The sequence below is a fragment of the Phoenix dactylifera genome, chromosome 17 (genome assembly GCF_051530095.1).
Source record: "Phoenix dactylifera cultivar Ajwa chromosome 17, Ajwa_hap1_PhDact_Kaust_v1.1, whole genome shotgun sequence".
Classification (NCBI taxonomy): Eukaryota; Viridiplantae; Streptophyta; class Magnoliopsida; order Arecales; family Arecaceae; genus Phoenix; species Phoenix dactylifera.
Window position 1 is genome coordinate 1,755,535 of NC_143206.1, and position 18,346 is coordinate 1,773,880.

General features: G+C 42.2%; 1 protein-coding gene across 1 annotated transcript; it reads right to left on the reverse strand.

Moving 5' to 3' along the window:
• Window positions 1-9,207: 9,207 nt before the first annotated feature.
• On the reverse strand, window positions 9,208-17,762 carry LOC149750990 (putative transcription factor At3g04930). Its single transcript, XM_089928163.1, has 2 exons — window positions 16,236-17,762; window positions 9,208-9,371 (listed from the first exon to the last, which is right to left on the reverse strand). The coding sequence occupies exon 1, from the start codon at window positions 17,598-17,600 to the stop codon at window positions 16,242-16,244; it is 1,359 nt and encodes a 452-aa protein (XP_089784289.1). The 5' UTR covers window positions 17,601-17,762; the 3' UTR covers window positions 9,208-9,371; window positions 16,236-16,241.
• Window positions 17,763-18,346: the final 584 nt, after the last annotated feature.

Sequence of the window (18,346 nt, forward strand, 5' to 3'; positions counted from 1 at the left end):
GATGCTGAAATCACGGGATGCCGACCTACACGCGGACGGATGAGGGAGCTCTCGAACGGAAGGAGGTTTGGAGCTGGGATCACGGACGCCTGCGGGATCTGGGAAGGGCTGAAGCGTGGAGATGCTGGCGAACGGAAGAGCTGGGAGCTGAACGCGGGAGATTCGCAAACGGACGCGATGGAGAGATTCGCGGATGACTGCTGAATCATATGCAGAGAAGATTGCACGCGGGAGAAGCGGAAGGAAGCTGAGATCTTTGCTGGAATCTTGGATGCGGACGGCTGGTCGCAGGAGGATCGGACTGCTGGCGCTTGGATGGACGGGATGCGGACGTGGAAGCTTCACGAGTGGATCACGATTACGGAGCTGGGAGGCAGACGTGTGGACGGGAGGTTGCTTGGGAGATATGATCGCACGAACACGGGATGGGAGCTGGAGCTCGGGAGAAACTGGAGGAAGCTTGGACTGATCTCAGATGCTGGATGGGGGATTCGCGGATGAGGCAAACTGGGATGAAGTCGGGACTTGGATGGTGTGCTGGAGCTTGAAGCTTGGATGTGGCTGCACCTAGTCGGCTAATGCTCCTTCTAGTGTGCAACTGGGACCGACCCCATGTGGTTGACTAATCACCTACTATGATGCATCTTTTTGAACCCAATGTGCATTTTAACTTTGATTTCCGATCACCTGCACCCCACAAAAATATAATATTAATACAGCACTTCTATCATTATTTGTTAGCAATAATATTAATTTAAGTGATGTGTAGATCGCACTTTTGTGCTCTCATCAGCAGTTTTCACATCCATCTGCCAGATTTCATAATCATGAAATGCTGCAATGGCAAGCAATGTTTGGATAGATTTTAGCATGCTACAGGTGAAAAGGTCTCCTGATAGTCAATGCCTTCGCGTTGACTATACCCTTTCGCCACTAGCCTTGCTTTATAGGTTTCTACCTTTCCATCCGAACCTATCTTCCTTTTGTAGATCCATTTGTATCCAATAGGTACAATACCTTTTGGTGGATCTACTAGGGTCCAGACTTGGTTGGAATGCATGAAGTCTAACTCTGATTTCATAGCTTCCAACCATTTTTCGGAATCGATATCTAATATCGCCTCGTTGTAGGTTTTGGGATCCTGTATGTGATCCCTATCTCCCACTAGGAACATTTCCTCAATATCCTGTTCTAGTATACCTAAGTATCTATCGGGAGGATGGGAGACCCTACTAGATCTGCGAGGTGGTTGAGGGACATCGTGTACTGGCTCTATATGAATGGGTTCGATAGGATCCATGACTCGTTGCTTTTTAGAGACTTTCTCTTCAAGCTCAATTTTCCTCCCACTGCCTCTATCAAGGATAAACTGGTTTTCCAAGAAGATGGCGTGTCGGCTCACAAACATATTGTGATCCTCTGAGACGTAAAAATTGTATCCTAATGACTCTTTAGGATATCCTATAAAACGAGCACTTATGGTCCTAGCCTCTAGCTTGTCCGCTTATAGTCTTTTGACGTGGGCCGGACATCCCCAAATCTTGAGATGACCAAGACTTGGTTTCTTACCATGCCATATCTCATACGGTGTGGTAGGAACGGATTTAGAGGGAACTCTATTCAGTAGATATACTGCGGTAAGTAAGGCATCTCCCCAAAGAAACATAGGTAAATCAGTGAAGCTCATCATGGACCGGACCATATCCAATAGAGTTCGATTTCTTATCTCTGACACCCCGTTGAGTTGAGGTGTACCCGGAGGAGTCCATTGTGAGACTATGCCATTGTCCTTGAGATAGTCCCGGAATTCTCTACTAAGGTATTCTCCTCCTCGATCTGATCGAAGAGCCTTAAGAGGTTTTCCAGTTTGTTTTTCTACTTCATTTTTGAACTCTTTGAACTTTTCAAAAGATTCAGATTTGTGACTCATAAGATACACATACCCATACCGTAAATAATCATCGGTAAAGGTAATGAAGTATGAATAACGTCCCCTGGCTTGCACATCGAATGGGCCACACACATCTGTGTGTATCCGGGTAAGTATTTCAGTGGTCCTCTCTCCATGTCCTACAAAGGGCAATCTAGCCATTTTTCCTTGAAGACAGGACTCGCAAACTGGATATGACTCGAAAGTCAATAAGCCGAGAAGCCCATCTTTATCCATTTTGTTCTTTCTGTCCTCTCCAATATGGCCAAGCATGAGGTGCCACAAATATTTTTGGTTTATCTCATCCCTATTTCTTTTGGATCCTTTGGCATTCACTTCTTGCTTAGACACATTTATAGATACATCCATATGCAAATGATAGAGACTGTCAATCATAAAACCACGTGCGACTATTTTACTTCTGAAATAAATAGAACAGCAGTCTTTGTCAAATGTAAAAACATGACCTTCCTGTGCTAGACATGAAACAGAAATCAAATTTCTGCTAGCAGTAGGTACATAATAGAAGTCTCTAAGTAATAAACTAAAACCAGACAGTAGTCGCAGATGGTAGGTGCCCATAGCCATAGCAGCAACTTTTGCCCCGTTGCCAACCGGAAGGGTTACCGCACCTTCCGCCAGCCTTCTACTTTCCTTTAGACCCTGCATGGTAGTGCACAAATGAGCACTAGAACCAGAATCTATAACCCAACTAGAAGTAGAAGAAACCGTTAGATTAGTTTCAATTATGAGCAAGTCTATACCTTCTGAAGGTGTGTCACCTTTCTTGTTCTTCAGGCTCTCGAGGTATGAAGGACAGTTTTTCTTCCAGTGGCCGTCGACATTGCAGTGGAAACATTTTCCTTTGTCATTAGCCTTTTTCTTTTGAACTTCCTTCTTTGGCTTCTTGTCTTTCTTCTGCTTCTTAGCAGACTTCTTTTTCTTCCAAGTAGACTTTTTCTTGGAACCAGAAGTCAACTCAGCAGCAAGGACATTGCCCCTTGAACCTTTCAAGGCTCCCTCAGCAGTTACCAATATATTTATCAGTTCAGTCTTAGTGCATTCAATCTTATTCATGTGGTAGTTTACTATAAACTGACCAAATGAATCAGGAAGGGATTGAAGGATCAGATCTACTTGCAATTCCTTGTGCATGTTCATACCGAGCTTCTCAAGCTCCTCTAGGTCCATGATCATAGTCAGACCGTGATCATGGACAGACTGCCCCTCGTGCATCTTTGCTTTGAAGAGCCTCTTGGACACTTCAAAACGAGCTGTGCGACTCTGCTCACCATACAACTCTTGCAGGTGTGCTAGTATATCCCTAGCAGTCTTCACATTCTCATGCTGGCATTGGAGTTCATTGGACATGGATGCCATCATATAGCACTTGACTCTAATGTCATCATCCATCCACTTTTGATGCATCTCACGCTGAACATTAATAGGCACGTGTTGGTAGTGTGGGGGTATCTGAATCGAGTATGTAGCCTATTTTCTCATAGTTCAAAACAATTTTGAGGTTTCTAAGCCAGTCCTTGTAATTGGTTCCGGTCAGTCGGTTGGTCTCAAGAATACGGGTCAAAGGATTTGAAGCTGACATTGTATCTGCAGAGAGTAAAGATTCTAGTTAGACTTTTGTACTTGATCCTTAATCTGTTCTAAGATCTTTTAGAACAAATGTACCTCCCACTATTTTTTCGAATCTCCTACACTCCCCTGGTAAGAAAATGAAAATCCTACGCGACTAGAATTTCTAGTAGGTACTACGGTCCCACCAATCTACATGACACCTCACCTAACAGTTATTGGTGTCACATAGATGGATGAGTGTACAACTCTTGTACAATGCTTCTCAAGCATGTTGCTGTGCAACTTGGTCTCTAAGCCATGAAGACCTCACCTAACAGTTATTGGTCCCATTTCTTAGTTAAATCAGACCCACCGTATAACCGTAGAAATAAAGTCGTCATTGGGTCCTCACTTAACATTTATTGGTGCCCAACCCCACCTTTACCCTACAACATCTCATGTCTATAGAGAGGTCCAGCCCCCCGATGCAACTTGCGCACTGTATCCAGCCGAGACAAATTAACATCAGAAAGACCTTAGCAGCTCTACTACAGTGGAAGACCTATTGACTTAATATTGGTTAATCAGGTCTTAGTGTTTGCAACTTGAGCTCTTCATAAGAGGTAATCGAACAATTGGCCAGGTAAGCAGGTGGGAGGCTCCCCTTACTCAGAGAGTAAGGTCCTAATTAAGTAACCACCTTTCATGCTTTCCTAGACACCAATTATATCAATTAATCTAATATGACTTGCTCATGTTGGTTCACTCTCGACTTGATTGAGGAGGTTTTAATTTAGGTCTCAATTGGGTTTGTTACATCACATGTAAACCTATCTATCCCGCTCTCATTCACATCACATGCAAACGGCACATCACAGGCAGTTATAATCGCAGCATCAAATAAAACCAAATTTTAAATAGTTGATGATCATGGATTCTAATTAGGTCGTGTTACAAGCACATGCACGTTAATCGATCAATTGGTCTTCAACTCTTGAATTGGTTCCAAGCCTCCTTGATTCGATCCTTGATCAACTCTTGATCCCATCGCCATCAACCGCTTAGATCGCCGTTCATCTCATGCCTTGTCTTCAACTTGATCGTTGACGTACATCACATCACAGAAATACAACCAGATGTAAAATAAAAATAATAATAAATTACATCCCCTTTCAGGAGGCACGCAGGCCTCTCAAAACATCAAATAAGATGCATGCAAGCATCTGAAAAATTACATGACATTACAGATCACATCGCAGGTCATTACATTTGATACCAAAAGGGTTTGAATCCTATGATCATCACCACATGCAGCAATTATAATTTTCAGATCTGAAATCTAATTGATTATCTCATGACATAGGTTGCTGATCATGCTAATCATGATTCTAAATTTTGTAATCCCATTAACAATGCGATTAGAATCATCTTTTTATCACATAAAAATCAGCATGCAAAAATTAGCACCCTAGAAAAAAATCTGCATGCAGAAAATTTTCAGCATGCATAATCATTTAAATTTCAGATCTAATAAGCCTATTAATAATTAATCCTTACCTTAATCTACGATGCCTGGGCTCTGATACCACTGTTAGAACCCGCCCATGCCGCAGAAAAATTTCAAAAATTTCAGATGCAGCGGAAGAGGCATGCGCGGGATCAACCATTCATCGCATGAACGTTGTTAAAAACCGTTCGTAGATAGATAAGGATTAAAAACTTTTTAAAATATTAGAATATCAGATATTCACCTTGTGCGGGTAGATGATCACCATAAACTGATGATCGTGGTTTTGGATGAAGGTTCGCTTGAAGCCGTTCAAGTGCCCGGCCTCTACGGGTATCCACACGAAGCAGGAACCGATCCAAACGCTCCAATCTCCCCGGGGTGCTAGCTCCCTTGCAGAGATATGTTTTGATGGCTGATCTCCTCTCTTTCTTTCAACTCTTGAATGTACTTGAGAGGAGGAAAAAGAAGGATGAAGATGGATGAAGATCCAATGCTTGCTTGCAGCCTTTTCCCTTGCTCACGTTGGAAACCAAGAGAGGGAAGAAAGGATGCCGCCAAGCCTCTTCTTTTCTTTCACCTTGCTTGCGGCTGAAACAAAGGGAGGAGAGGGGGCTCACGGCTGGAGGAGGAAGAGGGCTTCACATGCTCTAGGGCACCGGCCCTTGCTCCCCTTTTAAAGCCATCTAGGGCTCCTACAATTTAGGAGCCCTAGACTAACTTCCTAAGAGGGGGCGCCGGCCCCTCTCTTCATGCCGCACCAAGAAAAGGAGAGGGGTTCATGCCCCTCTTATTTGGTTAACCTAATCCTCCTCCAAGGAGGATTAGCTGTCCCTTTCATGGTTTAGTCCTAATCTAATTAGGCTTGAATCAATTGGGTTCAATCGATGCTAGTCCTAATCCAATTAGGACTTGAATGAACCATGACTCAATTGAACCCTTCAATCCTCATCCAATTAGGAGTCATGTTGATCCATTAGATTAATGATTAATTAGGACTTAAGAAACCCTAATCCAATTAGGACTTATTTAATTTTGGTCCTAATCCAATTAGAACTCTAATTTGAATCCGAAGTCCTAATCCAATTAGGACTTCTAGGAATCCTATTCTAAGTAGGAATCCAAACTGAATTCAAAATCCTAATCTAATTAGGATTATAGGAATCCCACTCTAAGTAGGACTCCCAGTCCTAGTCCAAGTAGGATTCCTAGTCCTAATCCAATTAGGACTCTAGGAATCCTTCTTCAAGAAGGATTCGTATTTTAAGTCCGACTAATCAATCCCCAGTGTTCCTTCTTCAACTGATTATCAATCGAATTGATTACTCGTGATTCATAATCACATTTCAACCATCGGATCGGTCAATACTTCTAGTGTTTGTGACCCCATAGGTTCTATTCTGACTGGTAGTGAGATATATTTCGATCTCTATCACAATATCATTGAAAACTCCTTTCAATGGGTTGGAACGATTCCAACTCAACTCATTAGGGCTTATCGATCATCGAGATATTCCCTGTGAGTCTCACCATCCACCAGTGACACCTAGCAGCATGTAGTAGCTACCCAGCAGAATAGAATGATGAACCTCTAGGTGCAGTTATTATGTGATACAGTCCTTCTATTGTGGATCCCTACAGGACGGAGGTCATGGATAACTCGTCAAACCCCTTCGTTTGTCATATGTCAAGATTTATTCGACTTAAGTTCGAGAGCGGAGAACTCTTTCTCCGCTGTGCAATCTGCCTCGGCCGAGGTCTTACGAACTCAGTCTTATAAATCACATAGGATCTCTCCTCATCTATCAAGGTCGATAGATTCCTTATAGGTGCATACCCTACTCCTACAGTGAACCTACTGCAGCCAATCTACACTACATGGACCCATATGGCTAGAGACCATGTATATGTGCAGTCAAACTACAATAACCTCACTGTGAGTAGCCGAAGCATCGCAGGTTAAAGGACCAGTCACACTACTGCAACATCAAGCAAGTCACTGACGAGTGGATAGACATCCAAGTGACTTCTTGTCTTGGTCACGCTCAATACCCTTGTTCTTAACAGGCACCTGCACTATTACTTCAGTGTCGCCACACTGTGGACTCGAGTCTCGTCCATCCATAAGGAAAGCAATGTGTGCACTGATCGGATCGATTACCATCCTTGTGATGATCCATTGATCAGGAGCATTCAGAAATTAATCACCAATGATGCATGGCTCAAATTCTTAACTCTTAAGAATATGCATCATCATCTTATTAAATCTTGGACGATTCATAGACACATAAACAATATGAATAAAAAGATGCCTTTTATTTATTCAATAATAAATAGTCAAGTATAAAATTATGTCTCTAGAATTAACAATGTGTCAGCCAGATTGGCTTCTAGGGCATACATCTAACACGTAGGTGGGGCTTCCTCACGCCGCAGGCCTTGGACAGCGGCAGCCAAAGCCTGGACTTGCTGCACCAGGACGTTGAACTGTTCCGGCTGAACTTGAGGAACCGGATCAGCCGAAGAAGGTGAGTTCTGGGCAGAGTGTCCAGGACTTGGCGGAAGATGCCGGGAGGCATTGGAGGCTCCCTTACTTCTCAACTTCACGGCCGCGACTCGGGCCCTTCCTCTAGCACCAACTGTTGCTGGAAACGGGACCCGAGGGCGACCGGTCCGCTAGGAAGGAGGAGCTTCGGCGGGAACTGGCGGGCGGCGATTCGTCGGCGGGCGGCGTCCTCCGGAAGATCTGCAAAAAAGCCGGTGGCCGGGGTTTCCGGCGCCGGCCCTTCGATGCTTAAGTCAGAGGGGGATCATGTGTGGAGGAGGAGAGAGGAGGAAGATATATTTTTTCGGGTTTCAGAGTCCAACCCCCTCTAGGATGGAGGGGTCCCCTTTTTATAGGGAGGGTTGGATTACCTGTAATGTGATGGGGCGAGGTTGCCGTACGACTTAGCACGTCGCTTGAGTTGATGCATGATCAGGTAAATTAATATCTTGATGTCGGAGGTGAGGCCGGGATCAGAGAGTTGTCACGGCTGACTGAACGCTGCCGAGCTGATTTGCCATGGAGGACTGAAGATCCGTAGGTAATAGGAGCCACGCGCATTAATTGTGGAGTAAGCCGAAGATATGCATTAATTGTTGAGTGAGCCGGAGATATGCATTAATTATTGAGTGAGCCAGAGATATGCATTAATTATTGAGTGAGCCGGGGGTTTGCAGAGACCATGCGCATTAAACGCTAGGGGCGGTAGCAGGGTATTGCCCCTGACCGAACTTCAGAAGGATGCGACCGCGGTAGGTAAGCGGCGAGGTCGAACTTCCGAGGTCAAGAGCTCTGGAGTTAGACGCCTGGTGGGGCGCCAGGTCGGGCGTCCGGGGTCGGACGATTCCGAGGTCAAGAGCTCTGAAGTTAGACGCCTGGTGGGGCGCCAGGTCGGGCGTCCGGGGTCGGGCGATTCCGAGGTCGTGGGCCGTTGGTGCGCTCGTGTGCTTAGGGGGCGACTTACATTCCCCCAACACATACTTATATATATAAGTATGTTTATTATATTCATATATGTATGCATGTATATGCATATATATAAATATATAAATACTTATTTCTATACATATATATGTATATACATACATACATACATACATACATACATACATACATATATATATATATACACACACACATATGCATACGCATATATATATATATATATATATATACACCACACACATGCATACATATATATGCATATGTATGTATGTATGTATGTATGTATGTACACATATATGTATGTATCTAGAAAAACGATCTACAAAGTATAGTAGGCTATCAAAACAACAAAGTTCATACTCATAGTTTCAACTTTTACAAGTTCATCATTTAGCTATCATTCAAATTTATAAGTCCCAATCTATACTTCAAATTTTAGTATTAACAAAATAGACTCTAAAATTGACCATGCACCGTCAAAAGATTAATATTATGAAAAAGGAAAAAAATGGTTTCACTCATTAGTGGAGGTATTGGAGAAGTATCCGAGTGTATCAGGAAGTATCCAGAATATTTTTAATTCAGAAAAAATAGGACATATGACACAAGTATCAGACATGTATTTGAAATGTTTATATATGTATGTATATTTAAAAGGGGCAAAAAAAAAAAAAGGCAACAAAACTAGAGGAGGGGGAAAGCACTAGGGATGGAAATTTATGGCAACAAATGCCCTAAAATTCATATATGTTTAATCAACCTGATATCATTCCTCCACCTTTATACAAGGTCAGTTATGGCGGTGCTCTATAGAATATTTCACCGAAGTATTAAATTACTCTGAAACTTGTCATGATAGGAGCTTGATCTATCTGCATAAAGAGAACGAACCAAACGTGCAAGTGAACAATATAGGAGTATTGAAACTAGCTCAACAGTTCTCGTTATGAAATCACCCATTATTCTCAATCATAAAAGATCGGAAATGCCAAAGGGAGACATAACAACCAAAGAACAAAATCGCCAAAGATCCAAATGAATGTAATGGCTTATCTTACTTCTATCATCAGCTGCTATATGTTAGTCATTAGTTGATGTTCAGCCGACAGACTGTAATATTTCAACAGAATATCAAAATATTTTGATAAAATTGAGTTCATTTCCCAGACTTCATTCTGCTCCAATTACTAGGAGCATTGGAAGCATAATAATGCCCGAGAAAAGGTGCAAAGCCAATTTCAGACCAGAAGAAATAAACAATACCCAGTAGATTTAGCCACTCAAGTCATATTATGGCCTGTCTGGACCACCGTTGTTAAAGTAATACTTCAAGAAAAGCTACACTACAAATTAAGCGATAATAGTTGACTTACTAAAATGTTCACTTTCTATATTTGGAGAAGAGTTCATGAAAAGAGAGCTATTTTTTGACAAACATTCCATCAAATACCTTACGAGCAATACCAAGTCTAAGCACTCAATGTACATGGAGATAAGGATCTTTAAAAAAAGAGATCTGCATTGAAGCCACCGGTGGTAAGGGCCTAGGTATGAAATTGCGTGCCTATAGGCAGAGGAACGAGCCACAGTGCAGGCCTTCAGGAGGGAGAAGGTGAAGAAGAGGGCCAACGAGTGGGCAACTAAGGACAAGGAGAAAGTGGAGCGGACAAGGAGGGTGACACGATGAAGTCTAAGGCAGAGGAGGCGGCTGTGGACCTCTCGAAGTTGAAGAAGGCCAGAGGCGACATTGGAGGCGACGATGAGGAGGGACTCGAGAGCAGAGAGAGGGGAGGAGAGGAGAAAGGAAGGAGGAGGAAGAGGAGAGGCTTGTAGTGAAGTTCAAGGAGGTGGCAGCCTTGGCCTCCCAAAGGTGGTGAAGAGGGACTCGAGAGCAAAGCCCTAGAGGAGAGGGGAAGAGGAGGAGGAGAGGAAAAGAATTTTTTTGTTATTAAGATGACTCAAGCAGCTGCAACATGTCTTATGACTATTTTGACTGCAAAACTACCGTAAGATAAAATTAAGTTACAACTCGACTTACTTTTGAGTTTCAAGCATCCAAACAAGTAAGGTAGCCCACACTATAACTTAACCTAAAAGCGGCTCCACTTAAAGAACTCTAAAATAGTCCCTTATTATAAATAAGGGTGAAAATTTCTGAGTAGACTCGCCAGCCCTCCTAGCAGATTAGTTTAAGTAGGTTCAAATTTGAGATGAACAGATTGGGAATATAAACAAGTTTATTAAATGGGACAGATTTAGTTATAGAAACCTAATTTTTTTAACCCGTTTGGACCCATTTCATAGTTTGCTCGAGTCCTGAAATAACCTGATTAAGATACATTAAACTTGTTCAAAACCTTTTTAATCTATTTAAAACAAGTTAATCATGTTTGACCCATTTATTAAATGGATTATGCAAATTGGCTCGAATTTCGATTGATAGATATCCAACCCAACCCGTATGTGACCCAAGTCAATCGCTACCTCTAGTTATGGACCGCCATTTTGGAAGACATTTTAAGGATTTTATTATCATCTGTATCCGATTCAAGTTGCGGTAAGGAACAGCATGCCGTGGTTATATAAACCAAATCCTTTGCTGTTTTGTGAAAAATTCAAAAACCTGAGATTTCTGCTGCATTGATATCTTGTTCATTGAGTGTATTACCGGTTGATTATTTATTTAGCAACCAGAATTCTCCTGAAACGTTTCAATCCTAAATTCTAGCGTCCTAAAACAAAGAAAAGCAAAGAAACAAGTGTTGGGAAGAAAAGGCATCCTTATGCAGGCTTTGAGTTTCAAAGACTGATACAGGGTTTAAACCTTTATAACAGATTTTTTCAAACCCTAAAAACAAGTATTAACATGTAGAGATATAATCCTGCATAGGTTAAATGCATATTTTACGATATTATTGGTGTATCCAGCATGTTTCACTCTAACCACACTAGCAAATGTACAGATTACCGTCTGCAGGAATGAAGGAATCATCTCAACAAACAATGAGTCACAATTTAAATTACACCTACCATCTTGGTGCTGATTCTAAAATTTAGATATTTAACTTGCACCTGTCATCTTCATAATGATTCTAAAATTGAAAAGTCGGAAGATTTCTCACATACTAAAGATTGGTTAATTCGTGCACTTGTCTTAACTTTTTCTTGAAGTCCTCTGCAGCTAACCCTCAACAAGACATGGACCTTTATTCAACTCCAGATAGATGTTCAAGCACCCTTTTAGGAGTTGCTTCACTCTGATATCAGTCTCACCTATGGGGCCACGATTCCCGGAAAACAATTTAACAAAGTTTCTCTGCAATATATATTCAGAAAAATACCAATTTGGAAACTTAGTTGGCACCAAGCATTGATCAAACCAATGACCATTTACCAGATCAAAAGAATCATTTGCCTAACTATTTGTCAGATATTGACTTGTCATAGATGTCCCCAATGCCTCACATTGTTCCAATGTGAAACTACCAACTTCCTGAGATCTGAATATCCTTCACTAATTTAGATGATGATCAATATCTCAGAGTTATGCATTCAAACATTAACCTACTTGATACTCACAAATATGAGAATGCTTTTTCAACGCAAGAAAGTCTTAATTCCAATAATAAGATAGTGCCACCTGAATTACAGAAGAACTCTAATATTTACTAAAACATGACACAACACTTCCATACTTCATCAGTAAGGCACCATCATGCACACACCACAAACACGCATATGCCACTTGTTAATACATCGTTACAATTTACGACTTTTCCAGCCACTATAATTCAATAGAGCACATCACTCATAGTCAAGGAATCAATTCTCATCTTCCAACCACTGAAAAAAAAAAAAATTTCTTCTCCATCCAAAAATTTGTAGTCATATTTACCTTCTAGCAGTTGAGCATGTGACAGTACAAACCCTCTAAATACAGTTTGTTCAAAGGCTTGAAATATTTTGTTCAGACAAGTGGAATTTCAGTTTTGCCAGTTTTTGGAAGGTTCAATGGTCTCCATCCAAGATCCAAAATACAACAGAAAATTTTAAAAGCAATGATGAGAAGAAAAACTCAGCGGATAAAAAAAAGATAGCAAAAAATAGAGAAAGTTATCAAAAAAATTTAGAGTATTTTGTATAGTCTGAAAACACAGGTCATATGGTCTTGGTGTTATTGGACTGAAAATTGAATTAATAAAAATATTTTAAATAACTTCAGAAATCCATGAAGATGCAAAAGAATTAGATTACCCATCGAATTACAATATAATGCAGTATCCAAATGTATGATAACAATAACATTATTATTAAATGTGTAAATATCAAAACATAGAATATTCAAATGTGAAATTGGATGCACATATGAACTTGATATGACAACAACCATTGTATACATGAACATTATTAATTATAATTTACACAGTTTGAAAAGAAGATCTTCTGTAGACACATTTAATTGCAGTAATTTGAGCCAAAATCATATCCACTTTGGCAGGTTTGCTCTACTCTATAACTGCATCTTGCACGTGGGATGCACATGGCCAGTGGGAGAGAAGGAACATTTAGAAATTATGGTAAAAGTGGAGTCCAATCAAGGATAGAGTCATGCCTCCGCGTGTTGGCATTACAATAGTAGAAGGTAGGCTCTTTTCTGTTCTCTGTCCTCAGAAAAAATCACTTAAAAAACCTAAAAAGTCTCTTGCATCTAAAAGAAATGAAAACCCTCTCAACATTATTGGACTGGAAATCACATATTGCTGACAAAGATTCAACATCCAACCTAATAAAACAACTCCAGCCAAAGCATTCCTCTATCCAGAATACCTCCATATATATATATATTAGTTAACAAACTTTTTGGAACCTATGCTATATTATCCACTTGAAAATAAACAAGAACTTAGTTTTCCACAGCTTCTCAAGTGTTCATGTTAAATATGAAAGGCATAATCCAACTCACAAAAATATTATTCCGATGCTAAACATGAATTAGATATCTAAATAATGCATCTTCTTTTAGAATTTAATGTAGAATAAAATGAATCCATATTTTACAGTCATTTGAATCATGCCAAAATATTTTAATCTGATAAATAAAGGTTTCACATGCATATATTGACCACTTACTCTTTCATATGTAGGGTCAATCCATTAACCTCTCAGAATAAATCAATTATTTCTTGATTCCACCATCCCGCCCAATGGATTATTAGAATTCCTTTTTAATGAATTACTACTGTTCTCTTTTAAAAGAACCCTAGCAAGTATAAGCACCAGTTTCAGGCTGTTTCATCCAGTCAGCCAAGGTTGAAGCAAAAAAAAAAATAAATAAATGAATAAAAAAGCCAAATTCCATGAAACAAAATATGTTTCAGATCGTAAAATGTTATTAAAAAGATTTAAAATTAAAAATGTATATAGAAATTTAACATCATGTGAAAATTGTAGTAAGTAGTGTAAATAAATACTACATGTGCACATATTTCGTGTGCAAAGCATATTACTTTATAGCAAGGTCCGCCATACCGATACCGGTCGGCAAACCGATGGTGGCCCGGACCGGTCCGTACCGGTTCCGGACCGGTCCGGACCGATGGTGGCCCGAACCGGTCCGTACCGGTCCCGGACCGGTCCGAACTAGTTCTCCAACAATAAACTACTGGTACCAAATTACACGCTGATCCGGTACCGGTCCCAGGCCGGATCGGTACGTACCGGCCCTTACCGGCCGATATGGACCGGTACAGTAGACCATGCTTTCTAGGAAAAAAAATGTGTACTCTCATTAACATAAGTTATATACGAAAAGACTAGCCCTTTTTTAATGCTTACAGTGAGGATTCCCTGATGTCAAACTATGAATTACTTGTAGTCTATGATTTATAGCTTTAGATCTTCGAAAAATTGTATGCTTCAAAGCATTTGCCTTTCCACTTACAGAAATCGACAAGCTAAAACACCAATATTCTTTGATATCAGGAACAAAAACAGAGAAAAAGCACCAACATTCTTAGTTTCTCCTTAAAGGTCATGATGGATTTTTAACAACCCAATCTTCTTTCCATTTTGCATTCTGGATCAATTCGTCATAGAAGTTCTCCACATCAAATATTGTAACATAAGGCCACGTTTGGAGGAACTTTTGTGCCCTCCAAGGAAGGATTCCCTTTCAACCATTTCAGACATGTTGCTGAACACCTATATTACAGTTGTAGACAAAGGGTGAAGATAGAATCCCTTTGCATAAACAACCGTTCTTTAACACTAACCCTCCATTTGGGAGTTTTAGGGAGAAAAGAAAAGAAAGAAAAACTTTAATGAGGAGGAAAAAGAAAAGAAAGGAATAGAATAGACTTTCTTCTCCTCTTATTTGGGAGTTTTAGGAGGGAAGAGAAAGTACTTTCCTTCCTCTTATTTGGGAGTTTGGAGAGAAAAGAAAAGAAAGCATATGTTTTTAACACTTTTACTAAAATACCCTTATGAGTAGAGATGCAAATAGATCGGGTCGGACCGGATCATGAGTGACCCCGACCCAACCTGGATCCTTGTTCAGGTTCTAATTTTAGACCCAGACCCAACCCACTAGAAGAGATCAACACCTACCACCGCAAAAAAAACGAGCAAAAAATAAAAAATAAAGAAAACGAATAACAGAAGAAGAAACAAACAAACAAACAAAAAATCAGAAAACAACAAATCACATCTAAAAATAAGTAAAAGAGACGCTTTTATCAAATCCACCGCCATATAATTATCACAAATCCAAACCTCATAAATCAGAAGACAACAGATCACATCCAAAATAAGCAAAAGAGACGCCTTTGTCACATCCACGGCCATATAATCATCACATATCCAAAAGCCATAAATCAGACAATAGATCACATCCAAAAACAAGTTAACGAAAAAAACGAAAAAAATAATTATTTTAATTTTTTCTATTGAGAGAATAAGCTTACCTTTGAAGCTTAACAACTGTTGCTCCTCCAAGAAAGTGCAGCTGTGGAGATGGAACTCCGTAGAAATGCAACAAATGGGTATTTTAAGATAGAGATGACATATGAAAGGTTAAAACAAAAGATGCCCTAGGATATATTTATTTTTTTAATTTGGTACTTCTTTAATTTAAGGGTAAACTAGGTATTATAAAAATTTTATTAAGTTCCAATTCTTTTCTCTCCAAATCCTCCCACTTATGGGAGGAAAGAAAGAAAAGAATTGGAACCCAAAATTTTTCCTCCTATTCTTTCCTTTTCTTTTCCTTTTTCTCTACTAAAAAACTCCCAAACATCAAAATTTTTAACTTTCCCTTCCATTCCATTCCTTTCTCCTCAATTTCAAGTTTTCAAACAGAGCCTAATTTCTAATCCCTTATGCAGCTTCACATTGAAAGATAACTTAACTCTTCTTTGTCCAAACATTCTAAAGCCTTGCTAAAAACAATAATAAGCATATCGATAGACAACTCTGTAACCTCCAATCAGCTTGGACAATGATGAAAATAATGCAGGCAAAAAGTGGCCGTGTTTTTTTCCACCTGTTCCCCCAGGTAACCTTTCTTATAGGGTACAAGGTCAAAAGGAATCAAACTGAATGAAGATTACTAGAAGGAAAGAAAGATAGTTATTTCAAAAGTCCTCTGTACCTTCTAACAAGACAGAATTGCTCAAACTAAGAATTACAAATGGAAACAGAAGATCCATAACTTAAAAGTACAAGTTTTGGAATGAAACCTCTGATCAGCTCCCTGAGGACTTGAGCTCCTCCAAGGTAGACTTGATCTGGTCCCGCAGGAGCTCTATCCGCTTCAAGTACACCTCCAGCTCCAGGATATGCTGCTTCTTCCACTTCTCATCCACGATGGTCCCCGAGGCCGGAAGACTTGCTGGGCTTCCACTAAGGCTCAACGGCAGCGGGCTCAGCGCCGCTCCAACACCTCCAAGTCCCAGCCCCAACAGAGCAGCCCCACCGCTGAGACCCGAACCTAGCGGCCCCCCAGTTGCAGAATATATCAGTTCCTTGAACAGCGGCGAGAGGCAACTCTTCACCGTTTCCTCGATGATTCCAGGGACCGAGGCAGCTTCCGACGAAGGCACTTCGGTTGCCGGGACTGAATTCTCTACCGGTACCCCCACTGTTGGTGCTGCCGCCTCTTCTGCTGCTCCCCTTCTGGATCGCCTCCGTGATCTCGACATCCTTCGGTCAGAATTCGTGGCTCCATCAGCAACGGAGGTAGCTTCAATGGTATAAGCATTGTTCGGGGTGTTGAGATCATCATCGTCGCTGTCACGAGCCCTCTTAACATTGGCACTCCATATATTGCGAGCTATGTCATAGATGGCCTGCTCATGGGGACTCTTGAAGGCGAAATCCTTCCCCATGGACCGCATCCGGCCGACGACGTTCCGGTACTTCTTCTTGAGCCGGCGGAGCTTCTCGATAAGCTGGTTCTTGGTGAACTCGAGCTGGAGCTGCTTCTTGATCTCCTCGTAGAAGGGACCGGTGTCGTACTGGTGAGAGGCGAAGGTGGTGCCCCGTCGCGACGTGAACTCCAGAAACCCCTTCAAGATCGTGATCTCGTCCTCGTCGGTCCACAGCCTCTGAAAGAGCCGCCTGGAGTCGTCGTATCCGCTGCCGACGGCGGCGACCGCGATAGGGACCGGCTTCCTGTCCTCAGAGGACCGGGGAACCGCATCGGAGGAGGTCGGCGTGAAGAGACTGCCCGCCACGGCGGCGGCCGTGGCGGCGGCGGGGGCGGCGGCGGAGATTGGAAGGACAGGGATTGCGCCGTTCTGGGGATCTGCGGCGGTCCAGGGGTTAGGGTTAGGATTTGGCGCCGCACGGTCGGAGGAGGAGGAGGAGGTGGAGGGGGTAGAGTCGTTAAGGTTCTCCTCCGCCGCCGCAGCAGGGCTCGCGGGGGCAGGAGGAGGAGGCGCGGCCGCGGCCGCCGGCGCGGCTGAGGGCGGCGGCGCCGCCTCGGCGTCGTCGTCCTCGTAGTCCTCCTCGTAGTCCTCCTCGGTGTCGTCGCCCACCACGTCATCATCGTCGTCGTCGTCGTCGAAGACGGCGCGCTCCTCTTCCTCTTCGGCCGAAGGCATCGCTGCTGCTGCTTCTTTTCTATGCTTGGTTTCGAGCTCTCGGAGATGGGGTTTGGGTCCGGATTTGGGGATCGGGTTTAAAACCAGGGTTAGGGTTAGGGTTTGGACGCGGTGGCGTGGCGGACTGCACTACTGCAACCGCTACCGCAGCGGATGGGGCGCCGGTGTGGGGTCCTTATGATACACGCTACAATCGGTGTAGAATTGTTTTAAAAAAAGCCGTCTGATCTAATTTCAATGGCTCAGATTTGGGTTTGTACGGTGGAGTCCTGGGACCTAATTATTGGAGAGGGAAGGCCGGAAGGGGGACCGGTGGTTTCGACGGAACCAAAGGAGCAATTCCTGTGGGCTGGCTGGGGGAAGGGCGTCATGCGAACGTCAGCAAGACGATCCAGGTCACTCGATAGGTCAACATGAGATGCGATGGAGAGGCTGAGATGGCGTTTCGTAACGGCCCCCGCGGGGACCACCAGGATTCCAGTCTGATCTGAAACGTACGGTGAGCCAGCAAGATGATGCCATGTTAGCGATAATTGTAAATCTGATGGAAAAGAGATGAGCCTCTGGCAGGGACGGAAAGAGGAAATCCCTGACGGAGGCGGGACCCGCACGAAAGCACTCGACGGTCCAGCTAAAACCAGACAAATGACTGATCCGGGCTCTCTATCATGATAGGAATAATAAAATCGAACAACTTAGATAATTTTTCAATTTGGAGCCAACAGTATAAAAAATTTCTAAGTAGT